Genomic DNA, 25,572 nt, shown 5'->3' with positions numbered 1-25,572 from the left:
CATTTTCTTAGCATCCTTGTGCAATTTTTAGACTTTGAAGCACTCGCTTAAATTTGAGTGGCTGTTACATGCTAGATGGTGTCCTAGGTATTAGAGATAATTTAGGAGCACCGTATCAGGTAGACAGACTTGTAAACAAATAACTTCAGAACAATGCTGTACATGCATGAGCAAACTTAGTGGAAGTACTTAGCTGCCTGGGGGGGGGGGAGTATCACGACAGAAGTGACACGTGGCCCAAAGCAGGAGTCTCCCTGGAGGGGAAGGAAGGAGATGTCATTCCTGCGCAAGGGAACAGAGTAACATAAAGTTTAAGGTATGAAACGCAGTGGAGGACAGTGACCAGACTGGTGTAGTTGAAGGGACAGGATGAGCTAGAGGGTGGGAAGACAGTTTGTGGGAGACCATGAAAGGTGACCTTTTCTGTCCTACCAAGGAACTTGTACTTTTTTTCCTGAGGTCGTGGACAGCCACTAAACAAGTCACACTCAAGTGATACGATGTGTAGTGTTAAATGATCCACCTGGAATGACGTTCCTGACAACCATTGCTCAAGCGACGCTTCTGGTAGAATACGTTAACTTTAAAGTGCACAGATTTCTCATTTCTCAGTAGTTCTGCTCTGTTAAATAGGACTGAGTCCTCCAAAGATCGTGAGCAGCAATTTTTCCTTCAGGGCAATGGGAGAGCTCTGAGATGTTTCTAATGATACATTGCAGGGAATTAGTCAGAGTAGATTTTTCATAGTTACAGTTTAAAGAATCCGCCTGTTTATCAGGGGAGTATTGTAATTGGATTGGTGCTTTTAAAAAATAACTCGTAGGCAACATTGTGTGAGAGGATATCACAGTCTCAAGGCAGGGAGATCAGTTGGATGTTGAGGGATGGAATGAGTGAAGGACAGTTAGGATTTCACCAGGAGTGATGACAGCTGAGAGGTGTAGGCTCTGGCTATAGAAGAAACAATCTGCAAATCACATCTGAAAGCAAAAGGATTTTTTTTTACCCCTCCACAGCTACTTCAGTTTGTTTAAATAAGAGAATGTGCTTTAATTCTGTTATCATTGGACATACCTAATTTATTTCACATAGTGATCGTTTTTGCTGTTCTGGGATCTGAAATAGGAATGCATTATATAAACTGGTGTCAGGTAAACTAAATTTAAGTAAATGTACTCAGTGGAATTTAGAGATTGTCATGTCCACAACCTACTGAAATTTTATATTTCAGAAATTTAAATCATTTGACCTGTGGCTTCACAGCATTGAAACTTTACATTTATTCCTTTTGTACTTTGCAGATTTCAAAGCACTTTTACTTGTTCGAACCAATTTGATTCTCCCAATAGCCCCATGAGATAAGGTGATCAGGAATTTGTTAATCCCCATATCGAAATGATGAAACTAAGGCTTAGAAAGGTGAATTGACTGTCCTGAAGTCAAACATCTAGAAATGGTTTTCCTTGGGTTCTAAAATTGGTGAGAACAAGTACCAGTTCGCAACTTAAATAACATATGATACACACAATAATCCTCAGTCAAAGATTTTGTTAGTTACCGACGCTCACTTACAAAGTTTAGACACTGTGGCATACTGGATTCAGAGAGACCATGTAATGTTGACATTATCTGTTTACTGCCTGTCTCTTCCATTAGACTCTGAACTTCTTCAGGTTAGACACTGTGTTCACTCACAAGCTGCCCGGCATAGAGGAGACACTTCGTGAATATTTATTGAAGTTCACTGGAATCATACCCATTACCAGTTAATAGCTGTGTGACATCAGTTGAGTTATTTATCCGTTGTTTACTGAATCACAAAATGAGAATCCATTGACTTAACTTATAGTATTATTATAAACATGGATGAATGACAAGACAATATATGTAACACAATGTCTAGCCCATTGTAGTCACTAACTAAATGTTAACTGTAAATCCATTTAAAAATTTTTTTCCTTGTTAGTTGGATTGTAATATAATTAAAGCAGTCATGTTTAAGCTATTTAAGCAGTGATGTTAAAATTACCCACATGGAATAAAGTACCTGACTTTTCACTATTTGAAAATATTTTCAGCCTTAATTCTTTAGTTTTGCCATTATGCAAAATAGATAATCACATGCTCAAAAGATCAGAAATCAGAATGATTTCCTCCCTGCCAGTGGGGTGCTTCCGAGTCACATTTAACAGTAGATTGTAGGGAATCCTTTGCTGTGACCAGTCTCACGTGCCATGCTGCTCACCCTTTACCTTTGCATCCTAAGTGATGTTGACATGACAGGTCTTCACAGTATGGGAGTGTTAGTCTTTTGGAGTCTGTTTATCCTAATTCAATTCAATTATCTTTAAATACACACTATGTAGTCTTTTTACTTCATTAGACTTTTATTAATTTATTAAAAAGTATTGAAATTATTAACCTGAATTGTTAATAGTTATTAACAAATTAAGATTTGTCTGGAGAATAGGTTGAGAACTTCAAGTTATGTTCATGGACATTCTAAGTAGTGTTCATGGACATTCGAGTTATGTTCATGGACATTAGACACACACACACAAAGTTGTGTTACTGAACTTAAGCAGACACTTTTGTATACTTTTCTATTAATTGGATAAACCAGTTGTGAGCCCAGCAGTGGCATTTAAGTGTGTCTTACCTTTATTAGATCGCCAAAATAGGATTTACTGTTCCCTCCTAGCTTGAATAAATAAGATCTACCTACTATTACTCCCAAGCAGGAATATAAAATTTTGAGAACATTGGTTCATTAAAATTAAGATGGCTTTCAGAAAATATAAACACAGTTAATAAATATATTCAAATAATTATATTCGTCATCTAGGCATGTTGTTTCTATCTTTATTTAGTGTTATTGCCACTGCTCTTACTATATTAACCTTTTCACAATTTATAAAAATTATCACAGATTATGAAGAGCCAGTGACATAGATAGTGAATGTATTATCCTCATTTTATAGATGAGAAAATTAAGCTGCAAAGAACAAACTCTTCATTGGCAACAAAATTGAAACAACTCTGTCTTTATTACAGTATTAGAAATCTTAACCCCTTCATAAAATGAAACCAAAGGAAGCCCTTCACGATATTTATATTGAACCCTCATGCAGCTGTTACAAATATTTTTAAAATATAAGAGCACTTTCAACTACATGTTACTCCATTTCGTTATTTGTTATGCATCTTAGCTTCCGTCTTAACAATGGAATTTTTTTTTTTTGCATACATCACAAAATAGACTGTTGATCCTGTACCTTCTGCAGACATAAAGCCATCACCATCTCTTACTGTGCCCCTTACTCGCAGCATGGGCCATGGCAGCATTTTAATGAGGTAGTAACGTATTCATTAAGCAGTAGTAGCCCAATTGATACTTGGTGTCAACTGATGGGGAATGAAGGTCTGACCAGTCCCCATCCCCTCCCTCTTCCTGATCCCCATTGCTCTGCTATGTGCAGAGTCCTTACCTACGAGAATTTACATGTGTTTTGGTATACAGTCAAGAAAATACTGTGCATGCCAGCAATAAATAAAAACTTCATGCTGTCAGTCATTATGCATTGTGCGGAGCATTTTTAGGTACACAGGTAGACTATGATATTTATTTCAGTATTAACTTCTCTGAATACTTTATAGCAAGGGCTTCTTATTTCACAATGATTATATGAATGTTGGAAGTATGTACATGGTTTATTGATTTGATTTTCTGAAAAAAGAAACATTGTAGATGGGCTCACAGCAAGGAATCAATAAGTCTATATAATCAACTCATAATATTTTGATTTAATTATCCTTTTAAAAGACGCTTCTGATTAAAATGGTTTGTGAAAATGAATTCTAAGTATAATCAATGAAGAGCTTAGTTCATTTGTTAGCCTAAACTGTTCCCCCTTTCTTTCCTATCCTATCATGAACTTGAATACTGAGGAATGGACTTATCAGCCATGTATGGAGATTCAAAACCGTGTGTCTTTAACTCGGTGATTTTAGCTTGGTCACCAAATACCATACCTTGCGGGCTAACAGGGAAACGAGTACAGTGATTTTATGTACTTTTTTTAATGTTTATATTAGTTTTCAAAATGGTTTTGCTTCCTAACCCTACCATTATATGAAGCCTCTCACTTTGAAAGTCACAGACTGCGGACTGGTAAGTCCATCGGCTCTCTGTCATTATGATCACCCATGATTTTAGTTAAAGTAAACACATGATCATTTTATGGTTTTCTTTCTTGGCCCAAAGTATTTATAGTCTGTGAAAAGTTATTTTTTTTTAAATACATAAGTACATCCATTCACTGGCTAAACAACATTTTTTTGTCATTTTGCTTTCTAAGCAAATTTAGATTCTGGAACAGACACTCATAATGTTGAAATTTTTTTTTCACTGACACTTTGTGTTTTTAAAATCAACTTTCATTTGTGTAGTGCTGTTCTGTGTTTGTTTCTTTCCTTGTGTTTTCACTTTCAAAGTAACTTGTGATCGAGATACATGTAAATTAAAACACAGGTAAACTATCTGAGCTCTTTTCTGAGGCTTCATCTTGCCCCTACAGATATTTTTAGTTTTGATATGCAGAGTAACTTCTGTGACTAGGGGTGCCCATCTTTTCACCTTTCTTTGTTAGGTTTAGTTTAGCTCTCACAGCACGAGCTGCCAAAGTCTTTCCTTTGTTTTGATATTTAGGGTTAAGTTTGTGTACTTGCTGTGGAAGTGATGCTACAACCAATCACGTCTCTGTGCTAGATTTCTGGTCTCTATTTTGTTTAGTCCGTAGACAAGCAGATGAGAGAGGTAATTAAAACAAGTTAATAATATTTTCTAGCGATTTACAGTTTTCACTTAAATCCTTTAATTATTTAATAAAAGAAGTTCTTGGCCGTATCTTATGGATACATGGAGTGCTTTGCATTGAATCATCTGGTTATGCTCTAGGAACAAAACAAATCTAACTTTGACATTTGTAAGACGTGCAGAGAGCATTTCTATCCACACCTTTCTAAAAACAAGAAAGAAAAAAGAAAGGCTTAAACCTTCAAGTGGTTTGTAAAATGTTGCCAAACCCATGCTGCTACTTTTAACAGAGAAGTCTGAGTTTTAAGATTGAAGTGTTCTTTTCTTACAAAGAAAAAGTACATCTATCTGCCCAGCGCATGATCTTATGAGCTTCATAGGGAAGCGGCTATGACTTGTGGCTGTTTGGGATTCAGAACAGTGCCAGCTCAACATGCAGGCTGTGTGGAGGCGGGAGAGAAAGGGAGGGACAGGCCAAGTGGCCGGTAACATCTGACCCTCTGGCCTTCCCACAGGAGAAAAGGTTCTGCAGGACGACGAGTTCACCTGTGACCTCTTCCGATTCCTGCAACTACTTTGTGAGGGACACAACTCAGGTGTGTGAGCTCCCAGACCATCTGGTGGTACCAAGGAATAAAAGTTTTGAAGCCACTAATTATTAGAACCTATTAGTTCTAATCATGCATCATCTCTTGAGTCAACAAATAGTCCTTGAGCATTGTTCTGGGTGCATCGGGCTCTGTGGCATTTTGTATATGGCTGTGCTGCTTTTAAAGTCCTTGGGCACCTGTCTCACTTGATTCTTATCAATCGTTCTTATGTTAGAGAAGACAGGTGATAGGTGAAAAAGATAGAGATTAGATAGATATCTATAGAGTAACATAGAGCCTGATTTCTTTTGTACCACTTCTCTTTATCTTGGGAGTATACACTCCATTGTATTACTTAACTTAATGTGTCTCCATTAGGTGTTTATATATCTTGCTCTCTCCAGGCTTGTAGATTCGTGAAGGCAGAACTCTGTCTTAGTTTTACATTTGTTTCCCCAGCACATAACACAGTACTGAGGAACAAATAATTTTATTACTGTATCCTCAGAGATATAGTGATCTTTTCAGTCGTTCATGTGACCAGAACTCTAGAACTGGGAATAAGAAAATAGGTGTTAGCAACATCTTAAGCTAAAATGGAATATTGTTACTCTGTGAAACACCTAGATATGTTTTTGGGGTGATTGTTCACTTTTTATGGAAAATATAAATTATTTCATATCAAAACGATCAGATAAAACACTATCCTTTAGCCACAATGATTTTGCTATAGACAACATTGTTCACATGTGGAATTATTCAAATAACTCAATTCATTTTAAACTTTTGAGTAAGTTTAAAAAATATTTTTGGATCTTATTTAGATTTTCAAAATTATCTGAGAACTCAAACTGGCAATAATACAACTGTCAACATAATCATCTCTACTGTAGACTATCTGCTGAGAGTTCAGGTATGTTGCCTTACATATTAATAACAAATTAAAAGGGTTGGTCAGTTAAAATAATATGGCAAGGCTATTAAGTTGACATGTTTTAATGTGCTTTTGTTTGTGTTTAGAATTTTTTGTCTTAGAGCAGAACTGCCGCTGTTGCCTTTGCCTTGATCCTGGTTCTGATTTTGCTCATTTTTTTCTTCCTATAAGTGGGATTTCTTCCCTCTGTTTTTTTAGCTTGATCATATTTTAATTCCTTTTTATTTTGTAAAGCACTTTTATAATCTGCTCCTTCTTCTAAAGTTTATAGATGAATTGGGGAAGAATATTTGAAACATTCCTAGGAATAGGAAAGAAAGGCTTTCCAACTATCACCAAACACTTAAATTTCATAGCCTAAGGTTTGTTCTTTTCAGCTGTCCTAATATTTTCATTAATTTTTAAATTCAGTTTAACATCCCATGGCTTAAAAATCTCTTGGTTATCATAATCATATTTGACATGTCAATCAAACTGAATCTTGAAGGCATATGCTTCTTAAATGAGAGCTTTTTTTTTCATATACAGCTTTTATTTTCCACATTTTATTTATAAGAGAAGCCAGGTACAGTATGTCAAAAACAGCACATTCAAACTTTCATTGTTTTCATTAATCTTTGAGTATGTAAAAGCACAACTTTCTTTTTTTTTTTTTACTTAAATCTTAGTGGGAAAAAAAAAGTTCATTTTGAAACAAATACATCAACAGGTGTTACTGAAAACATATTTGTGATTTTTAAAATCATGTCTCAAAACCCAGATGTAGTACCTATGCTGAACTAAATCGTATTATTCATTTAGCCCACTAAAGTTCCTTAAAAATGTAAGTTATTGTTGAAAACATCCCATTGAGAAAGATTGATCTTATTTAGTGTTTGTTTTTTAGTTGTTGATAGTATTTATAAGCAGTCCAACCAGTTTCCTTAGGGGCAGCTACAAAAGCAAGGATCATGGAGTTCTCCCTGATGCATGTTACTGGCTTTGTTGGAGAAAAAGGAGGCCAGGTGTCTGTAACCCAAAAAGTAATGTTCCATGATTTGTCTAATTTCTGTGCTCACATAGTAAGCATCTAACTTTGCTCGGTAGGTAAATATGCATTAGTCTTATGAATTCTTATGTTTGTAAAGTTCATGGTAATCTGGTGCAGATGGTTTTCTGCTTCTTGTCTGCTCTGCAGTTGTTATTTATATCTAAGGTGGAGGCTGCCATATTGTTTGTTTAGGAAAATCACTGAGAATGATATTTCTTCACAGATATTTTTGTTTGCTTTCATATCTAGTATTTAAAATACTTTTATATTATAGAGTCCAAGACTGGACAGGTCAGTGATAACTTTAGAATGTGCTTAATAATGCCCTGTCTATTTTCCAGGAATCAATCAGTGATTTCTATTGGTATTACTCTGGGAAAGATGTTATTGATGAGCAGGGACAGCGGAATTTCTCCAAAGCTATTCAAGTAGCAAAACAAGTTTTTAACACTCTTACAGAGTATATTCAGGTAAACATTTACACATTTCTGCTCTTCTAAGAAAGAAAAGTAAAAAAGAGTCAGCTGGTTAGCAATGAATTCCATAGAAACATGCGGTATGCCTAAAGCATTTTCTTACCGTCTTCCACATGTCCTCTTGACCCCTTTTATAGTTTCTTAGCCAGTGATCACAATCAAAATACTAGGTTGAGATGTGAATTTATACAGAATGAAATTGCTTAACTCTTTGGCAGATTGAGGTATCATTAACTCCTTAGAGACGTGAATCATGATGTTGGCTTGTATCTCCAAGGCCTGGTATGTATATTAAGCACTCAATAAATATCAAGGAAGGGAGAGAGCGAAAGAGTGAGAGAGGGAGGGAGAGAGAGAGGGAGGGAGTACAGAACATTAAGCCACTCTTTATAGTATGTATTATGGTAAAGATGGGGAAGAATTTTCATAGAAACTTAATGAAAAAAGAAAATAGTATTTACTACTATTTGTGTGTGTGTGTGTGTGTGTGTGTGTGTATGTGTGTGTGTTATAGGTAAAATTCTAAATACCAGAGAGAATATACCTTTTTGTTTTTTTTTTAACAGGGGTTTGTTTTATATTCTCCTTAGGCTGAACTAGTCTTAGCCTCAGACTTCGTAAAGATTTTATATATTTTTTTCAACCAGCAAAACTGCTATTTCCTAGCAGACCAGTCAGTCCTCTTTCCTTTCTGTCTTTCGTCTCAATGGCCAGTGTTACCCTGAATCAATAAGTCACTGTGTTTGATGCGCCCTGTGCTGAGGCTAGAACAGGAGGAAGAAATTCGTGGTTTGCTTTGTTAGACTAAACATAATCTTGGGGGTGGAGGGAAAAAACTTAAGAAAGGATAAAACAGATTGTATCCCCAGAGCCTGGCACAGTTACAGGTGTTTGAGTGAATGAGTGACTCATGGCTGTTTGAAGCCAACCGAGGCTAAGTGCCCTAGAGATAGGATGACCTTCCGGCTCATTCTCTCCTCCACGTTCAGTACCTTGGAAACATCTCACATGTTTGTATTATTTTCTCCCTGGGTGAGGAAGAGGATCCTTATTTCAGCATTTTAAGATGGAAAAGTCACACTTGATAATTCTAATAAAAGTTCTTTAAAATCGAATAGTAGTGATAGTGTAAGTCAGTTTCCGTCCACTCATATTCTCTTTTCTTATCTTCCCTGGCTTTTATAATTGCCTTAGTATTCTCATCTGATGTCTAGAAGGATATCAGCACAAGAGCATTCATTGAAACTGTCCTGATTAAGTGATAAGATGGACTGATGACATGAGCAAGCCAGTGAATTTTGTAGAAATGGTTAGAAAATGATTTCTGTTTTCCAGATAAAAGTTAGATGCCTTTTCAGCCACAAGTGGGCATTTCTTGGTTCCTAAAATAAGTGAAATTCCTGAATTTATCTGAAGCTAGAAGCATTCTTTGAGCTCTGACTATGAGAGGATTTTTCTTTTCTCATATGAATGCATTATCCAGCTTACTATTTAGGAATAAGAAATAATCACCTCTCATCTTAAGCATGTTCTCAGATTCTTTTCAACACAAGGCAGTGACTACTGATTGATTTGACTTAACAGCCAAAACACCTGGACCTTACCCTTTTCCTCTAAGTGGAAAAGAGCAAAGCAAGACAAAAATGAAATGATTCACCGTTCTGTTTTGTCCATGTTTTAGTATGCATACAGACGCAGAACATAAAATCTTTGAGAAACGTTATTGGGGATTTATTAAACATTTCACAGAAGAACATGCTTATCTCTTAAGGATACAATTATCAACTTAGTGTCTCTTCCACATTGGGTTCCTATCTTTTCTAAAAACATGGTGGCAATACGATATGTAAATACTAAGTTAATTTTTTCCCTGTTATTGTAAAGTTTATTTTGGCAAATAAATTCTCAGGAATGATTGCTGTTTGTCTCTCTGTGCTGCAGGGTCCCTGCACTGGGAACCAGCAAAGCCTGGCTCACAGCCGGCTGTGGGACGCAGTGGTGGGCTTTCTTCACGTGTTTGCCCACATGCAAATGAAGCTGTCTCAGGTAAAGTAACTGCCTTCCACTACCGTAATTGACAAACTGCAGACTGAAAATTATTGGTAAATTAAACATGCTTTCTTAGGTTTGAACATTATTTTTTGAGATTGCTTTATATATCTTTTACTCTACATTAAAACATTTTATGGGAGCCATTATTCAGTTTTAAGAGCAAAGGACATTAAAGAATTGAATATAATAGAGAAGTAAAACAGTGGACTTCCCAAACATTGTACATGTCACCGTCCTCAGAGATACGATTCCTGGTAATTGCTCACTGGCAATTTCCTCTCCCTTATAGATAATTGAAAAAGGATTTGTAACCTGTTACAAATCTCTAGTGGGAAGGGAGGCAATTTTCTTATAGGGTCATAAACAAGCAGCTGTTTTCAGTGTATGACATTCACTCATTACCAGGGAATTTAACTTTGTGAATGTCAGAGAGAAAATAATAGCTATAAGGATAAGCAAAGAATAAACAGATTTTCCACCCTCCCCCCCCCCTTTTTTTTTAATGTAAGGTGTTTTTTGTTTTGTTTTGGTTTGGGCAGCTGGCTGGTATTAACCAGGTTATTAACTAGCCTCTTAACCTTGGTGTTACACCATAAGCTCTAACCAACTGAGCTAACCAGCCAGCTGGCCCACCGCGTTTCAATGTTAATTTGGGAGTGCCTGTTTGAAATATCAGCTTGTTGTTTTCTCACTACTGTATCTGTTTCATTTGAAGCTAAAAGATACATGAAAGAAAAATTCATACTATAAATCCTGAGTAAACGTGTCCATTTGATGGGTGAATTTTAACGGTATATCCTGACATCTGACATATCTGTCAGGGTGTAGGATTTGCCAGGTGGTCAGGTAGAAGGAAGAATGCTAGATTTAAAGTCAGAGTACTGAATACTGCCACTCCAGTCCCTGAGCTTTCATTCGCGTGTCCCAGTACTGTGGGCCGGTTCTGTCTTCCTTGAGGCCTTGTTTCCTCTGAAGTAAAGTGAGGATACTCCAACCTGTCTTCTGGCCTCCAGGCAGGAGCACATTGTCAGAGAGAAACAAAGCCAGACACTCGTTAAAGTGGTAAGGAAAGAGTTTAATCAGTAATAACTAGTGCACAGGGAAAAGAGTCCAGTGTGAACTGAACTCACTGAGCAGGGGCTCTTTCTATAGAGTTAGGGAAATTAAAAATTACAAAGCGTTAGTTGGTGTAAGTGAGATTAGGCCAGCTGTGCCTGCTGTTTGGCAGTTATCCAAGTTATGATTCTGTCCTCCCCCAGAGACTGGGAGACAGAGGTCCTAGCCCCAGTTACTGTCTGGAGCAGTAAATTGTTTGGCAGCCTTGAGTTTTCTCAGGCAGGCACTTTAAGAAGGGCTAGAGTCATCCTAGAGATGCAACCTTGAGCTGCTAGAAACTGTGCTAGTGTTTGTTCAAGTCTTTACCAGCCAAGGGTGAGGCCTAGTCAAGAAGAGGGCTCAGAAGAGCCCGGCTAGGGTTTGGTCAAGGAGAGAATCTTTGTCACTATCTGGTTATTAGTGACTTCAGCCAAATACAGAAATTTCATTATTCTTTCATCTAATCACTCATGACATTTCAGTAAGTTAAAGAAACCACCATGAACCAAATTTATACACTCAGAAGAGAGTTTTCATTCTGATGTATTTCCATCATTTAAGATCTAATGCTGCTTAGCAGTTTTTCATTGTTTATACACAGAGTCATGGTAATAGCTAATCAAAAAGAAAAAGCCTCATTTTTCCATCAGTGTAGAAATTTAACTTCATATGTAGCAAAATCCAAATCAATAATCGTACCTTATACAATTCTTTTTTTTAAAAGGACGATTTAATTTTAAAAGTTTGATGAGATGTAAGGTTTTTATGTAGATGTAAGTGCATTCCATATTTCCAGGCACTGGATCTAAGCATAGGGATGTTTAGACATAACACGTCTATGTAAAAAAAAAAAAAAAAAAAAAAGAAAAATCATGGTAAAAAATCAAAAGCAAAAACAAAAGATCAGAAAACTTTAACCAGGGAGATACTGGAAAGCTTACTGAAATTGGCAAATGAGATACCTTGTGCAGTATTCAAATCGGTAATACTTGTGTTCATTTTTTGTTAGTTTTATGTAAGATAAATTTATCTCATGTTTCACGTATATGCCTATATTTTCTAGAATAAGTTAATTTTTACATATTATATAGCAACTTTGTGTAAGAAGTTAGAAAGAAGGAAAAATGTGGCCTTTTCTGGTAAAATACAGGTGTCAACTGTGCAGAAACACGTGTGTCTTTCCTGGCACTAGACAATCCACCACTGCTCTAGTTATCGCATATTCTTGTTAGACGTGCTCAGTGTCCTTGCAGATGCTTTAGTGAACATGAGTGGAAGCCAAGAGAAGATACTGTTTAATTCTGAAGCATACCTATTATTAATAAGCCATGCATTAGGCCTTCCATTAGTTGTCTAATGCTTTATGGTGTTTGCTGTCAGCAGTGCAGTCCTCCTTTTGCGAGAATGAGTGTGTTGTTCTTGCTGCATAGTTTTCTCGTAGTATCTGAAATGCAATATGTTAATATTTTCAGGATTCCAGCCAAATTGAGCTATTAAAAGAATTAATGGATCTTCAAAAGGATATGGTGGTCATGTTGCTGTCCATGTTAGAAGGTAGTTTTAATTTATACTTTCTAGTTCTTTTTATTCTTTTGTTTTAAGGATCAGTATGCACTTGCTTGTGGAGTGAGCATGCAGCGAAAGCTAAAACAACAACACTAAGATGCAACAAACACCTTGGGTTTATTGCTGGCTTTCTTTTTCTTTTTCTCAAGTTAGTTGTTTTTGTTTATTTGTTTGTTTGGTTTTTTTAAAAGGGAAATTCTGCATATCTCAGTTTACACATTGACGGAACGAATGCAGTAGTTACTTCTAGTAACACATTTCATTTCATCGTGATCTCCCACAGCATAGTAAGCTCTCCAGACAGAGAGCATATAAAGATTTTGTTTGTTGGTTTATTTTTCTGTAATTGGTGGGGATTGCAGACATTTGTATAAACTCCAACCACATCAGTCGCTGCTGTGAGGTGACCACATAGTCACTCCTGTGGGTTTTTAAAGTCCTGGCAGGCAGTCAAAGACGAGAACACTGCAGGAGAGCCTCAGCCCAGTCTCATTTCCTCACCACAGCCTCTCTCTGTTTTTGTTTTCTCTCTCTCCTCTTTCAAGCCTATTTTTCTTTGCTATTGCATTTCTTTTCTGTATAAGGTGGTAAATGTAGTAGTTAAGAGCTTGGACTCTGAGACCTGCTGCCAGGGCTCAACTCCTGGCTTCCTGCTTCCTGGCGGTGTGGCCTTTGGACGAGCTCCATCTCTGTTTTCAGTTTCCTGTGCCAGACAGTGAGGATAATTTGATAGAGTGATGTGAGAATTCAGTGAATCACATAAACATGGCCAAAGCAGCTAAGAATTGTTTGGTATTATGTTACCTACAGTTTTCCTTAAATCCTTCCTGTTTTCTCTCTCTGTTTTTTAGTCTGCTGTACGTTGCATAACTGCACTGAGGCAGTTGTCGTGCCCTGCCCTAGGACTTTGAAGATTGTACCATTTGCTTAAAACCCACAGTTGGCAGCAGTAGTAGCCACTTTATACCCCTCAAGCACAGGATCCATTCACCATGACCTCAATTCAAATTTTGGTTTAAATAACAACAGCAACAATGATAATAACTGCAGCAGCAGCAACCACAGCATTAACTTAAGACTAACTTCTTATAATGTGCCAGATACCGGCTTATGTACTTAATGCCCAGGTTTATGAGTTTGCATCATTACCCCCACTTTGCAAATGAGGAAACTGAGGGTGCAGAGAGGCTGAGAATTCTGTCCAGGTTGCTCAGCTGCCTGGATCCAAACACAGCGATGTGGCTCCAGATCCCATTCTCCTAACCCAAGGTGCTTACTGCTTCACAGATAGTCCCTACAGACCTCCTGCCAGGCACCTTTCTTCTAGCGTCTGTCTTTAGGTTACACAGCACATTCTGTTTTGGCATAAAAGCATTCCATGCTTCTTTAACTTAGGATAATATGTAATTTCCTTAATCTTATCAGCAATCTGTCACTTTATAACTATAAACACTCTGGACCGTGAAGAAATATAGGAATATGCTTTTTATTTTAAATTAGAAAAAGCGTGTAATATTTTATCAGAAAATTATATTTGCTTCTGGTTTGAAGTCCTGGCACTAATTGTTAATAATCGTGTCACAATGGGCACATTAATTTAGACTTGCTAAACCTCAATTTCCTCATTGGCACAGTTAGAATTAATAAAAGGTACCTGCCTTACAGACTTATGAACATTAAATCAGATATTGTCTATGACAGAGATTTTTCAACCCTAAAGGTCTGTGCAAATGTTCACTTTTATTAATAATAGGAGACTGGATTTTAGATTCTGGTTGTTTGCCCCAATTTCTTTATCTAAAACATGTGCTTCTTTGATTAATTTGAGGGGAAAAAATGACAGCTTTTCAAATGTTGTTTTATGTGTGTCAGTGTAGTTTTGTAAATATGATTCTGCATGTGTTCGTGTAATCACTTTTTTTACAGTATAGCTTACAAATAATCACCATCTGTTCCCGAGCCTTCATACATTAGTGGTGATAGACAAGGAAACATGCTTGCTTCAGATGCTATAGAAGGTCTATACGGTTGTCTTCTCTATAGACACTGGCTTTGTCAGGAAGGTTTGTTCTGAACAAGATGCAATTGCTTCACCTTTACCACCAGGTAATGTCGTCAATGGGACGATCGGCAGACAGATGGTCGATATGCTCGTGGAGTCCTCCAGCAACGTGGAGATGATTCTCAAATTTTTTGACATGTTTTTAAAACTAAAGGATTTGACATCTTCCGATACATTTAAAGAATATGACCCCGATGGCAAGGGGGTCATTTCCAAGAGGGACTTCCACAAAGCGATGGAGAGTCACAAGCACTACACGCAGTCGGAGACAGAGTTTCTTCTGTCTTGTGCGGAGACCGACGAGAATGAAACCCTTGACTATGAAGAGTTTGTCAAACGCTTCCACGAACCTGCTAAGGACATCAGCTTCAACGTCGCCGTCCTTCTGACAAACCTTTCCGAGCACATGCCCAACGACACTCGGCTGCAGACGTTCCTGGAATTGGCGGAGAGTGTGCTGCATTACTTCCAGCCCTTTCTGGGCCGCATTGAGATCATGGGGAGTGCCAAGCGCATCGAGAGGGTTTACTTTGAAATCAGCGAGTCCAGCCGAACCCAGTGGGAGAAGCCCCAGGTCAAGGAGTCCAAAAGGCAGTTCATATTCGATGTGGTCAATGAAGGAGGCGAAAAGGAGAAGATGGAACTCTTCGTTAACTTCTGCGAGGACACCATATTTGAAATGCAGCTGGCGGCTCAGATCTCGGAGTCGGACCTGAACGAGAGGTCAGCGAATAAAGAAGAAAGTGAGAAGGAGGGGCCTGAAGAGCAGGGGCCCAGGGTGGCTTTCTTTTCCATCCTGACGGTCAAGTCGGCCCTCTTTGCTCTCAGGTACAACGTCCTGACCCTGATGCGAATGCTCAGCCTGAAGAGCCTCAAGAAACAGGTGAAAAAGGCAAAAAAGATGACCGTGAGGGACATGGTCACGGCCTTCTTTTCGTCCTATTGGAGTGTTTTTATGACCCTCTTGCACTTCGTGGCCAGTGTTTTCAGAGGCTTTTTCCGCATCGTCTGCAGCCTGCTGCTGGGGGGAAGCCTGGTAGAAGGTGCTAAAAAGATCAAAGTCGCAGAACTCTTGGCCAACATGCCAGACCCCACCCAGGACGAGGTTCGAGGGGATGGGGAAGAGGGAGAGAGGAAACCCGTGGAAACCGCCCTGCCCTCCGAAGACCTGACGGACTTACAGGAGCTGGCAGAGGAAAGTGACCTTCTTTCGGACATATTTGGCTTGGATCTGAAGAGGGAAGGAGGACAGTACAAACTAATTCCTCACAATCCAAATGCCGGCCTCAGTGACCTGATGAGCAGCCCAGTCCCCATCCCTGAGGTTCAGGAGCAGTTTCAGGTAAGTTACCTTTAAACCACAGCAGTTTGTCTTCTGGACATCAGACGGCACAGCACATAAACTTTACACCAGGTTCCATGCTTGTGCCAGGGCCTCGTAAAATACACCATTTGAATCTCCAAAGAGAAATGGCTTTTCGGTAGATAAGGCTAGGCTTTTTAAGATTCTTTACAAATTATCGTATTATCTTAAACTATTAAGGTGTAAGCTTAAGTAACCACCGTAATGACATTAGTCAGTTGAGCCACCATTCCATCCACCAATATTCTGAGAGTACTTACCATGTGTCTGACATCACTGGGTTTCACAGGAATTAAAAGGTACGATGCAGTCACTGCTTTCAAATTGCCTTAAACAGTTTATCAGAGAGATAAAACTAACATGCATGTCTTCATGCACGTTAGAAAATTATTGAGTGTTAAATAACATAGGCTGTGGACAGTAGAGGCTGCGTATGTTGAGAAAATGGAAATGCCAGTGTGGCGTGACGTAGTTAGATGACAACTAAGAGATGGGACTTACACTGGCCTTGAAGCATGGGTAAGATTTGAGTAGGTGGATAAGGTGTTGAAGGGTATTTCTGAAAGGAGAAATGAGAGTCAAAAGAGGCCGAAGAAGTTCATCCCCACTGCTGGTGCAGTAGCAACGTGTGCAGAAGAAGAAAATGCTTGGGCCGGTAGAATGAAAAGCAGACACAGCACTTTTATCTGGATATAAGCATGAGGGGGTCCTATATGGGTACAGTTTGACGTGTCATCACATGGCTCCCTAAACTCATTCAAAGGTCATGTGTAATCCTGCTCTCCTTTTTTTCCCCATTGGCTCATTCAAGGAACAGAAGGCAAAGGAAGAGGAAAAGGAAGAAAAGGAAGAAACCAAATCTGAACCGGAAAAAGCTGAGTACGTGTAGTTTCTGTATACTGTCCTTTGTTTCAGCAAGTCTCTTTGTCTTTGCTCTGTCTTCGGGAGGCATACTGGAGAACTGCATATCACAAACGAGCCACACGATGAAGCGCCAATGGCGAGGACCGCCATCGTGGGTGGGGACAAGTGCAGGTGCCCCAGGGCTCCGTTCCAGCCTTCTCATGCCAGGAGCATTCCATTTGTGTGATTCTATCTCCGCAGAAAAGACCCCAGGGATTCCGTGGAACAGGCTCCACAGGATGACTGATTGCCAGAGTTCTGTCTCTAAAATCATGCATGTATTCTGTCCTTTAAAGAAGGGAGGAAACGAACCTTCCAAATGAGGTTGCACAGACTACTGTGGTGTGGTGGCCCTCAGAGCATAGTCCCAGGGCCACGTGCATGAAAATCTCCTGGAGAGTTTGGCTTGGATCTGAAGAGAGGAGGAGGACAGGGCAAAGCAATTCCTGGCAATCCAAAACACAGATCCCTGGGCCCCACTCCAGATATGCTGCCTCAGCAGGTCTGGCATGGGGCCCAGGGATCTTCATTTCCTACAACACTCCGGTACTTTGGAGCACAATTCTAAATGTGGCAATTAGAAATAAGGAGCCGGTATGAGGCAATGAAAACGTGTAACTCCCTTGTAACACCGGCTTTCTGCCAGTAATTGAAGCCTACATCTTTCCCTGTGTTTATATAGGTTTATATCTACATTTGGAAAAATTGGGGAAAGATAAAATTTTTACATCCCTATAGTGTTACTATTCCCACACAGCATTTTATTTTTCTCCTAAATTCTGCTTTTTTTTTTTTTTTGTTTGGCTTCATTTCATTGTCTGTTCTTTGCAGTCAGTGCTGTTCATTGTCATGGATCTTGCACTGTTGGAGCAGTTGTAAAAAATGGCCACGTCAGTGGCTATTAGAATAGCAGGGCACAGCAGGCATTTCAATGGCAATTCTCTAATGCTGAACATAGGGTTAGATGTACTTCATATGGGTTAAGGTTAAATATAGCTTATATCTGTGAATTATATATAAGATTTCACTTTCATTCGTAAAGGGTTATTTTGACTTAGAGGAAAGGTATCAAGTTTCAGTGCTTTTAATTCCATTATTGTCTGGAATTAGTACGATATTAATATAATTGGCTTAATTACATTACATTCATATATTTTATTTAATTAATAAAATTAGTTAAAATTAATATATGTCCGTATATCAGTATATTGACATACTTTATACAGTGAACAACCAAGTGCATAGCCTCTGATTTTAAGAGTTAATAGCTAGACAATGTTAAAAAGTGAGCACTAACATAGTAATTTAAAAATAAGTTATGTTGGAAAGTCACAGCAAAAAAAGTCTTTATTCTTATTCTCTTTTTCAGTTAAATGTTTTTATTGCACAGTTAGGAGGGAATCTACTGCATATAAAGACTCTTCAAGCCTGTAAAATGTCCTTTAGGTTTGAACTTCACTGAAGTATCTGTCTACAGAGGGCTGTGATCAGCAGGAAATCCTATCCCTGATGCTAAAATTCAGAATATTGTCATTCATTGGAAAAGAAATTAGTTTTTAAAATTGATGCTATGATCAAAAATATTTGTTCACTCATACATTTTTGCACACTTGTGCAGTTCGCTAGTTTCTGGATAGCTTACATGTTGTTCCTTTTTACAGGGGAGAAGACGGAGAGAAAGAAGAGAAAGCCAGAGAAGAGAAGGGTAAACAGAAGCTGCGGCAGCTGCACACACACAGATATGGAGAGCAGGAAGTGCCAGAGTCAGCATTCTGGAAGAAAATCATAGCGTATCAACAGAAACTTCTAGTAAGAGGCTTTAGAATGAGTATCGTCACTGATCTGTTGTGCGACCATAATGATTCAGGCTCAGTAAATATTCACTGACCTTCCCTTGAGTGCAGTCAGGGAACCAGTTCAGTCCTGCAGATATGTCTTATTCGCCCATCTGGATGTGATTACTTTCTACAGTGAATGCCTTTGGTCCACGACTCCCTGTAGTCAAACCCATCATCTCTACTCTAGTTCACGCTGCCTGAAACCATTTGATGTAGTGACTGCCAGTAAGTGCTCCCCATGTTTTCCCACAAAGACTTTAGGGCAAGTCAGTAAATATACTGAGGCCCTGCAGTAGATTAAAGCAAAACATGCCTCCTAGGGTAAGAGTAATTCATATTAATGTTCCAGAGCTGGATTAGGCAGTATTTCTGTAATATGATCCTTTTATTAAAAAATCCAGTTATCAGAATATTAACTCAATGAGCCGATTTTTCCTTGATGATAAGAAGATCTGTTCAAAAATTATTCTTTAAACAGAAAGAGAAGATAGTTCTTTATGTAGTGTCCTATTCATTTAGCAGAAGTGTTCCCCAAATTAGTAAAATACATATTCATACTTGGAAAACAAAGAAAAAGGGTAATTCTGTATTTCTATTCATATTCATATTTGAATTCTTAAAAATCTTGTTTCAAAGGCCTTTTATAAATATGTGTGTGTATAAAATTATGTATAATTATTTGAAAGAAGGAAAAGGATAGGAGATGAGTGTGTGGAATCAGTCTACAAGGGTACTGACCGATAACGTCAGACCTGGAAATTAAGGACAACACCCCTCAGAATAAAGCCATTAGTGCTTTATAGCCCTTGAGAATGAAAAAATAGGTAATTAAGAAACTCAGTGCACTGTAGAACTTCACCTATCTGAGAAATGGATTGTTCTCAGTAATTATATATTCTAAATGCTTATTCATAAACGTGTATGTATTATGTATTTTATGTAATTTATGCAAATAGATTTTAATTAATAGTTTTAACTATGCTTTCTTAAACCATTTTGTATTTTCCCTATTTTGCTTAATACAAAGTGCATTGAACATAAATGTTTTCTGGATAACTCCGGATAATCTTTAATTTGATATGCTGTAATGGTTGCCAGGGCTGCAGGTGTAGCTCTGCTATAGATGGTTTAGAAGTTGAATGGGCTTCCCAACACCCTGTAGTAGCCCTGGTGGGTTCCTGAGGTATATGTTTAGCTGCAGTTTTGTGAGCTGGGTAACTGAGGCTTTCGTCTCTCTCTCTCTCTGTGTCAGGATTCACATGTTCTCTTGCGCCTGCACAGCTTCTCTGTTTTCCTGCTTCTCTTTGCAATCTGATTTTTCTGCTCATCAGTTTGCATGCACAAGACTGGTCCTGGCCATCTCAGGACCCCAAGTCCTTGTGACCATCCGCTCAGATAGCCATGGCTAGCTAACCCTGCCTCTATGACCTGCTTCACCTTCTGAGGAGAACCAGTGTGACTGGCCCAGTTTGGGCGTAGTGGCCAGCCTTGGTCCAATGTGCAGCAGCAGTTCAGAGAGGGTCCTGTGTGGGGAGAAACAACACCAACAGAGGTAGGGTGTGTACAAGAAGGGGAGAGTGAGGATTATTACCACTTCGATATGGCTTTATGATGCTAGAGCCCCTGAATATCCGCTTGTATGCCTTACAGATACCTACCACTTCATATTAAACAAACACTTGATTTCCCCCATAGCCTGTCGCCTTAAACCCACTTCTCCTGGAGGTTGCTTTGTTTTCCAGATCAATAAATTGTCCCAGCCATTTACTTAGTTGCTCAGGCCCCCAAATCCGAAAGTTATCATCTTTGAGTCCTCTCTTTCTTTCCCACCTCAAATACAATCCAGCAATAATTCTTCTCAACTCTTCCTTCCAAGTACATCCAGAGTCTGCCCAGTCCTTGCCATTTGCACAGCCACTACCTAGTCCAAGCCACCGTCATTGACCTCATCTCTTCCTGTGGTCCTGGGATAAATTTCCGACTGGTCCCCTTGCTTCCACTCTCACCCCTACAGTTTTCCACACAGCATCTACAGTAATCTTTCCAAATCCTCCTCAAATCCTCCAATAACTTCCATCCCAACTGGAGTAACTAGTAATTCTAATATAATATTACATTACATACAATACTATTATACTATATTACATATAATATATATAATATAAGATTAATAACTAACTTTCCCTATATTAATTTATTTAACTCTCGAAGCAAACTTATGAGGTAGATTGTGCTGTTATCCCCCCTTTACAGTTAAGACAGTGGTGCTGCAGGAAGGATTAAGTCCTGTGTCCACGTCCACAAGTAGTAAGTGGTGGGGGATAGGCTTCGTGTCTAGGCAGTGCAGCCCCCGCGGTCACAAACTGAACCACTGCACTGTAAAACACAAACTTTTCTCAGAAGCCCTGCTCTTATCCCCCCACGCTCCCTCCTTCTTACCATGCTGTCTCTTACTGTCCCTCCAGCAGACCAACATCACTCTGAGCTCAGGGCTCTGCCTGTGTTGTTCCTCCTCCTGACATACTCTTCCCCCATTTGTTCCCCTAGCCTGCTGCTCAAATGTCCCATCCTGAGATAAACCTTCCCTGACCACCACCATCTAAAATAGCCCCCACATTCCCAAAGCTCTTAACCTGATGCATGTTTCTTAAGAGCATTTTGCATTCCCTGAAACTGTGTTTTCAATTCGTGGGTCTGCTTTTTTATTCTTTGTCTCCCCCATGGTGGCAGGAATTTTCTCCTTCACTGTTATGTCTACAGCACCAAGAGTGGTGCTTGATACATAGTTGGCTCACAATCAGTAGTTTGGAATAGATGAATAAATGCTTTATTTAAATTGTCTGCAAATTTCAAGTCTCTTGATTCAGTGACCTTTTTATAATTTTTCTCACCTTCAGAACTATTTTGCTCGCAACTTTTACAACATGAGAATGTTAGCCTTGTTTGTCGCATTTGCAATCAATTTCATCTTGCTTTTTTATAAGGTACGTATGTCTCTGTGTCTTAATAACCAATATGAAACTACAGATAGACTGAAATGAATGTAAAGATTTCACAGCTCCATTAGGGAACACATCTAAGCCTATTATAAAATAAATTTTAATGAAAGAAAACCTGAAGCCAGGCACATCACTACAATCCGAGAAGGCAGGATAGATTTGTTCCTCGGAACTAAGAAATTCCTCAAGTGAAGAGCATTTGACTTGGCAGAGGGTTTACGAACAGTATTTTGAGCCTAATTTGGCTTAATATCTTACTTGTTACTATATCTGGAGGTGGAATGAGAAGACTGCTTAGCCATCAAATTTTTTCCTGCATGTGTTGGAGTTATGAGAACTCCAACACAGGTTAGATCGGAATGAATTCAAAAAGTGTGTTCATTATCTGCCTTTGGTTTTTGAAAAGCTATCTTTTCAGCCTTGCATGTAGTCCTTTCATTATGCGATAACTTCACATCCAGCTATTTGCTCTGTTTCTGTTGTTTTCTGTTTGCAACGATATCTTACATGCAGCGAACTAACCTTTAAATGGTTTGGTTCAGGTCTCCACTTCCTCTGTGGCTGAAGGAAAGGAGCTCCCCACTCGAAGTTCAAGTGAAAATGCCAAAGTTAGCAGCCTGGACGGCGGCTCACACAGGATCATCGCAGTTCACTACGTCCTGGAGGAGAGCAGCGGCTACATGGAGCCCACGTTGCGTATCTTAGCTATTCTGCACACGGTCATTTCTTTCTTCTGCATCATCGGATACTACTGCTTGAAAGTAAGACAGTAAGGCACAGGTACCTGTGTGTGTCTGCGGGTGTGTGTGTGTTGCAGGCGGGTCTTGTGGGGAAGCAGATTCTGATGTGGGAGTTACAGACACAAAGTTCACCTTGGAGTGCTCCATGAACCCACACCTGTGGGGCAAGCGGAGGAAGCAGGAAGGGGCTGAGGGGATGATGCTAGGATGCCCCTTCAAAGTGTCCTGGCCTGGGGCCTGGAGCCTGACCTTTGTGTTTTTACATTGACTGTCACTGGCTGCAGGCTGCCCTGGGAAGGGATTCGGCTTTGGCTGTCCCATTGGAGCTTTCTTTCACATATTGATAATTATTAACTTAATGGTCAATTTTCACCTGTAACTTCACCCCTCAGAAGTGAGCTCACCACCCCCTCTGTCTCACAGAGATGCTCCAGTGTATTAGGACTAACAGAAATGCGTTGTATCAAACCTAGGAGTCATTGTGATTATTCTGTTAGCAAGCGGCAGCAGAAATGCTTGCCAGTGTGTCACACTTCACCAGAAAATAACACGGCTTTATCCCTCGAGCCCTGCCAAGGGAACAGTGTAGTTTGGTGAACAGAACTCAAAATAGTCTCTCCGACTGCTCAGGGCTGTTCATTACCTGTGCAAACCTCTGTCTTTTCCTGGCTAAATGCCTTTCACTGTTTTGCCGTTATTTCTGCTTCTGGTTGTCAAGCTTCCAGAAGACAGTGGAAAAACCAGGGTCCAGTGTAAAATGAAAGTTTTCTTCAGAAACCCCTTCCCTCCTTTCTATTCCCTTGTTTTATGGTGGTGAATATTCTGAGATACTTATAAAATGTCTGCATCTTTCTTCTATTTGTGCCTGTATAAAGTTGGTCCACATGAAAAGAGAATCAATGTGTTCTGGAGACATTTTGGCAAACTGACGATTTTTGCTGATGTTGAAATTAAAATTTATCTCAAAAGAGCATGTGGACATGCTGAGCATGGAATTATTAAAGAGATTTCTCAAATAAAACTCTGCATTTTTAGTAGCATGCATTTTGGAACACTGGCAAGATTGATAAATTTTATTACATCTACTCATGTTGAGATATACAAGGACACTTCAAAAAGTCCATGGAAAAATAGAATTGAAAGATAATATAAATGTTTCCATGAACTTTTTGAAGCACCCTCATATTTATGTAAAAGAGGAACAATTTTGTGTAATCATCTTTTTCTCTTTAGTATTTAAAAATGACTTCATTAGTGCAATTATCTATGAACCCCTGTGTTTAAAAACATATGCATATGTATACTTTTCTGTCTTCTGTTTTTTTAAAAATCTTCTGGATGCTTCTTTCTGCCTGAATATAGCTGATTCGTTGTCACTCAATGTTTACCTTCCTGGAAGTACCTGGGAAATATTTCTCCCTAGAAGCTGTTTTGCAAAGATAGTGACCACAGGAGGCGAGGCCAGTAAATCTAAACAAATTTTAACATGTTCATTTCTCATCTGTAGGTCCCATTGGTTATCTTTAAGCGAGAAAAGGAAGTGGCACGAAAGCTGGAGTTCGACGGGCTTTATATTACAGAACAGCCTTCAGAAGATGACATCAAAGGCCAGTGGGACAGACTTGTAATCAACACACAGTGAGTAAAGAACCGTATGAGACGTTGCTGTGCTCAGAAACGTCACGACATAAAAATACTTTGCTGGAGTTCCTGCACATGTGTCAGAAGTTGAGCAGAGGTGGATGATAGTTATACACTCAGTCAAGAGAAACAAAAGACTAAGCACCCTCACCCTCCTAATGGACACCATCCATTTCTGCGCTCTGTGTCCTGAATTCCTTAATCAGACATGGCTTTGAGTCCATTTCCACGGCACTGATGGAACTTCTCACCTGTTCCTCAGCGTTCAGGGAAATGTGTAGCCAGAGGCACATGACCTGCAATGCGGGGTTATCTCATGAAAAGCAGAGAAAGCAAAAATTATTCAGTCTGGAAAGAGTTGTAGCATTAAAGGCAAAAATATTGGATTTCACACTTTTAATGTATCTGCGTTATAAACTTTCAGTTGGTACCATCAAACAGCCTACCATGACACTCGCTAAATGTTACGACATTATGTCAAATATATGACAGAAAAATACAAAAACTTCTATTCAATAATTGTTTAGCCTTATGAGATTAAGATCCAAAGTACTAGCTGTTGTTACAGATATAAATTTATCACAAAAGTATAATTTTCTGCTATAAAATATGTTAGTGAGAGTAGTTTGTAACTATCCAAGAGTGAAATATTTTCTTTTTATTTTTTTCTTGTGGCTGGCCGGTGTGGGGATTCAAACCCTTGACCTTGGTGTTGCAGTGCCACACTTTAACCAGCTGAGCTAACTGGCCAGACCTTGCTTATTTTTAAAAAGTGATAATTTCTAATAAGTTCTGGGTTTTCAAATGGGAATGATTTATTTATGCATTGTACATGTTTACTCTAAATGCTCAATGTTTTGTTTAGCAACTCTACCAATTAGCACTAAATCTAATCAAATCAGTCCTTTTAAGTAAACCCTATGTTAATCAAGGTTCCAGAGTCATGATTTGGTACCAGGCTCAAAGTTTCTTTGAGGATAACTGGTGAGAATGAAATTTTTTTACTTCATAGGAAAAACATTGGCAGTTTTTACATACTTTAATTTTTAAAGACAATTGACAAATCTACATAGACATATTGATAAACAAATGACAAATATAACAATACTACTTATTAATAAGTATGCTCATATTCTTCATTAAAGTATCAGCTTATAATCTTTTTGTGTGATTTACATGTATATATATTTATATATTAATATTTAAAATAATATTCAATATACCTATGATGTAAAAAAATTAAGGGATAAGATGGTAACCAAATTCATTGTACTGTATGAGGATAGCAGGATTTATATTTACATATTATTTTAAGTATTTTGTATATCACAAATGATATGTTATTATTTATCATTTAAAAAAAATACTAATTTACTTCTATGCTTTTATATCTTTTAGGTCATTTCCCAACAACTACTGGGACAAATTTGTTAAAAGAAAGGTAATCCTCCTTAGAAGGAATAAATT

At 38.6% G+C, this 25,572-nt stretch overlaps 1 protein-coding gene across 1 annotated transcript in view; it reads left to right on the top strand.

The window, feature by feature from the left end:
* The window catches only part of RYR2 (ryanodine receptor 2), a 448,094-nt gene that overhangs the window by 397,900 nt on the left and 24,622 nt on the right, over window positions 1-25,572 (top strand). Inside the window, exons 86-97 of the mRNA XM_063082911.1 lie at window positions 5,332-5,412; window positions 6,231-6,319; window positions 7,712-7,840; window positions 9,788-9,892; window positions 12,466-12,547; window positions 14,666-15,963; window positions 16,796-16,863; window positions 18,549-18,696; window positions 21,623-21,709; window positions 22,267-22,485; window positions 23,972-24,102; window positions 25,504-25,546. Of these exons, the coding sequence (XP_062938981.1) occupies window positions 5,332-5,412; window positions 6,231-6,319; window positions 7,712-7,840; window positions 9,788-9,892; window positions 12,466-12,547; window positions 14,666-15,963; window positions 16,796-16,863; window positions 18,549-18,696; window positions 21,623-21,709; window positions 22,267-22,485; window positions 23,972-24,102; window positions 25,504-25,546 (2,480 nt within the window). The remainder of the gene's footprint in view (window positions 1-5,331; window positions 5,413-6,230; window positions 6,320-7,711; window positions 7,841-9,787; window positions 9,893-12,465; window positions 12,548-14,665; window positions 15,964-16,795; window positions 16,864-18,548; window positions 18,697-21,622; window positions 21,710-22,266; window positions 22,486-23,971; window positions 24,103-25,503; window positions 25,547-25,572) is intronic.

Source organism: Cynocephalus volans, chromosome 18, assembly GCF_027409185.1.
Source record: "Cynocephalus volans isolate mCynVol1 chromosome 18, mCynVol1.pri, whole genome shotgun sequence".
Classification (NCBI taxonomy): Eukaryota; Metazoa; Chordata; class Mammalia; order Dermoptera; family Cynocephalidae; genus Cynocephalus; species Cynocephalus volans.
This window is presented reverse-complemented; position numbering and strand designations above follow the sequence as displayed.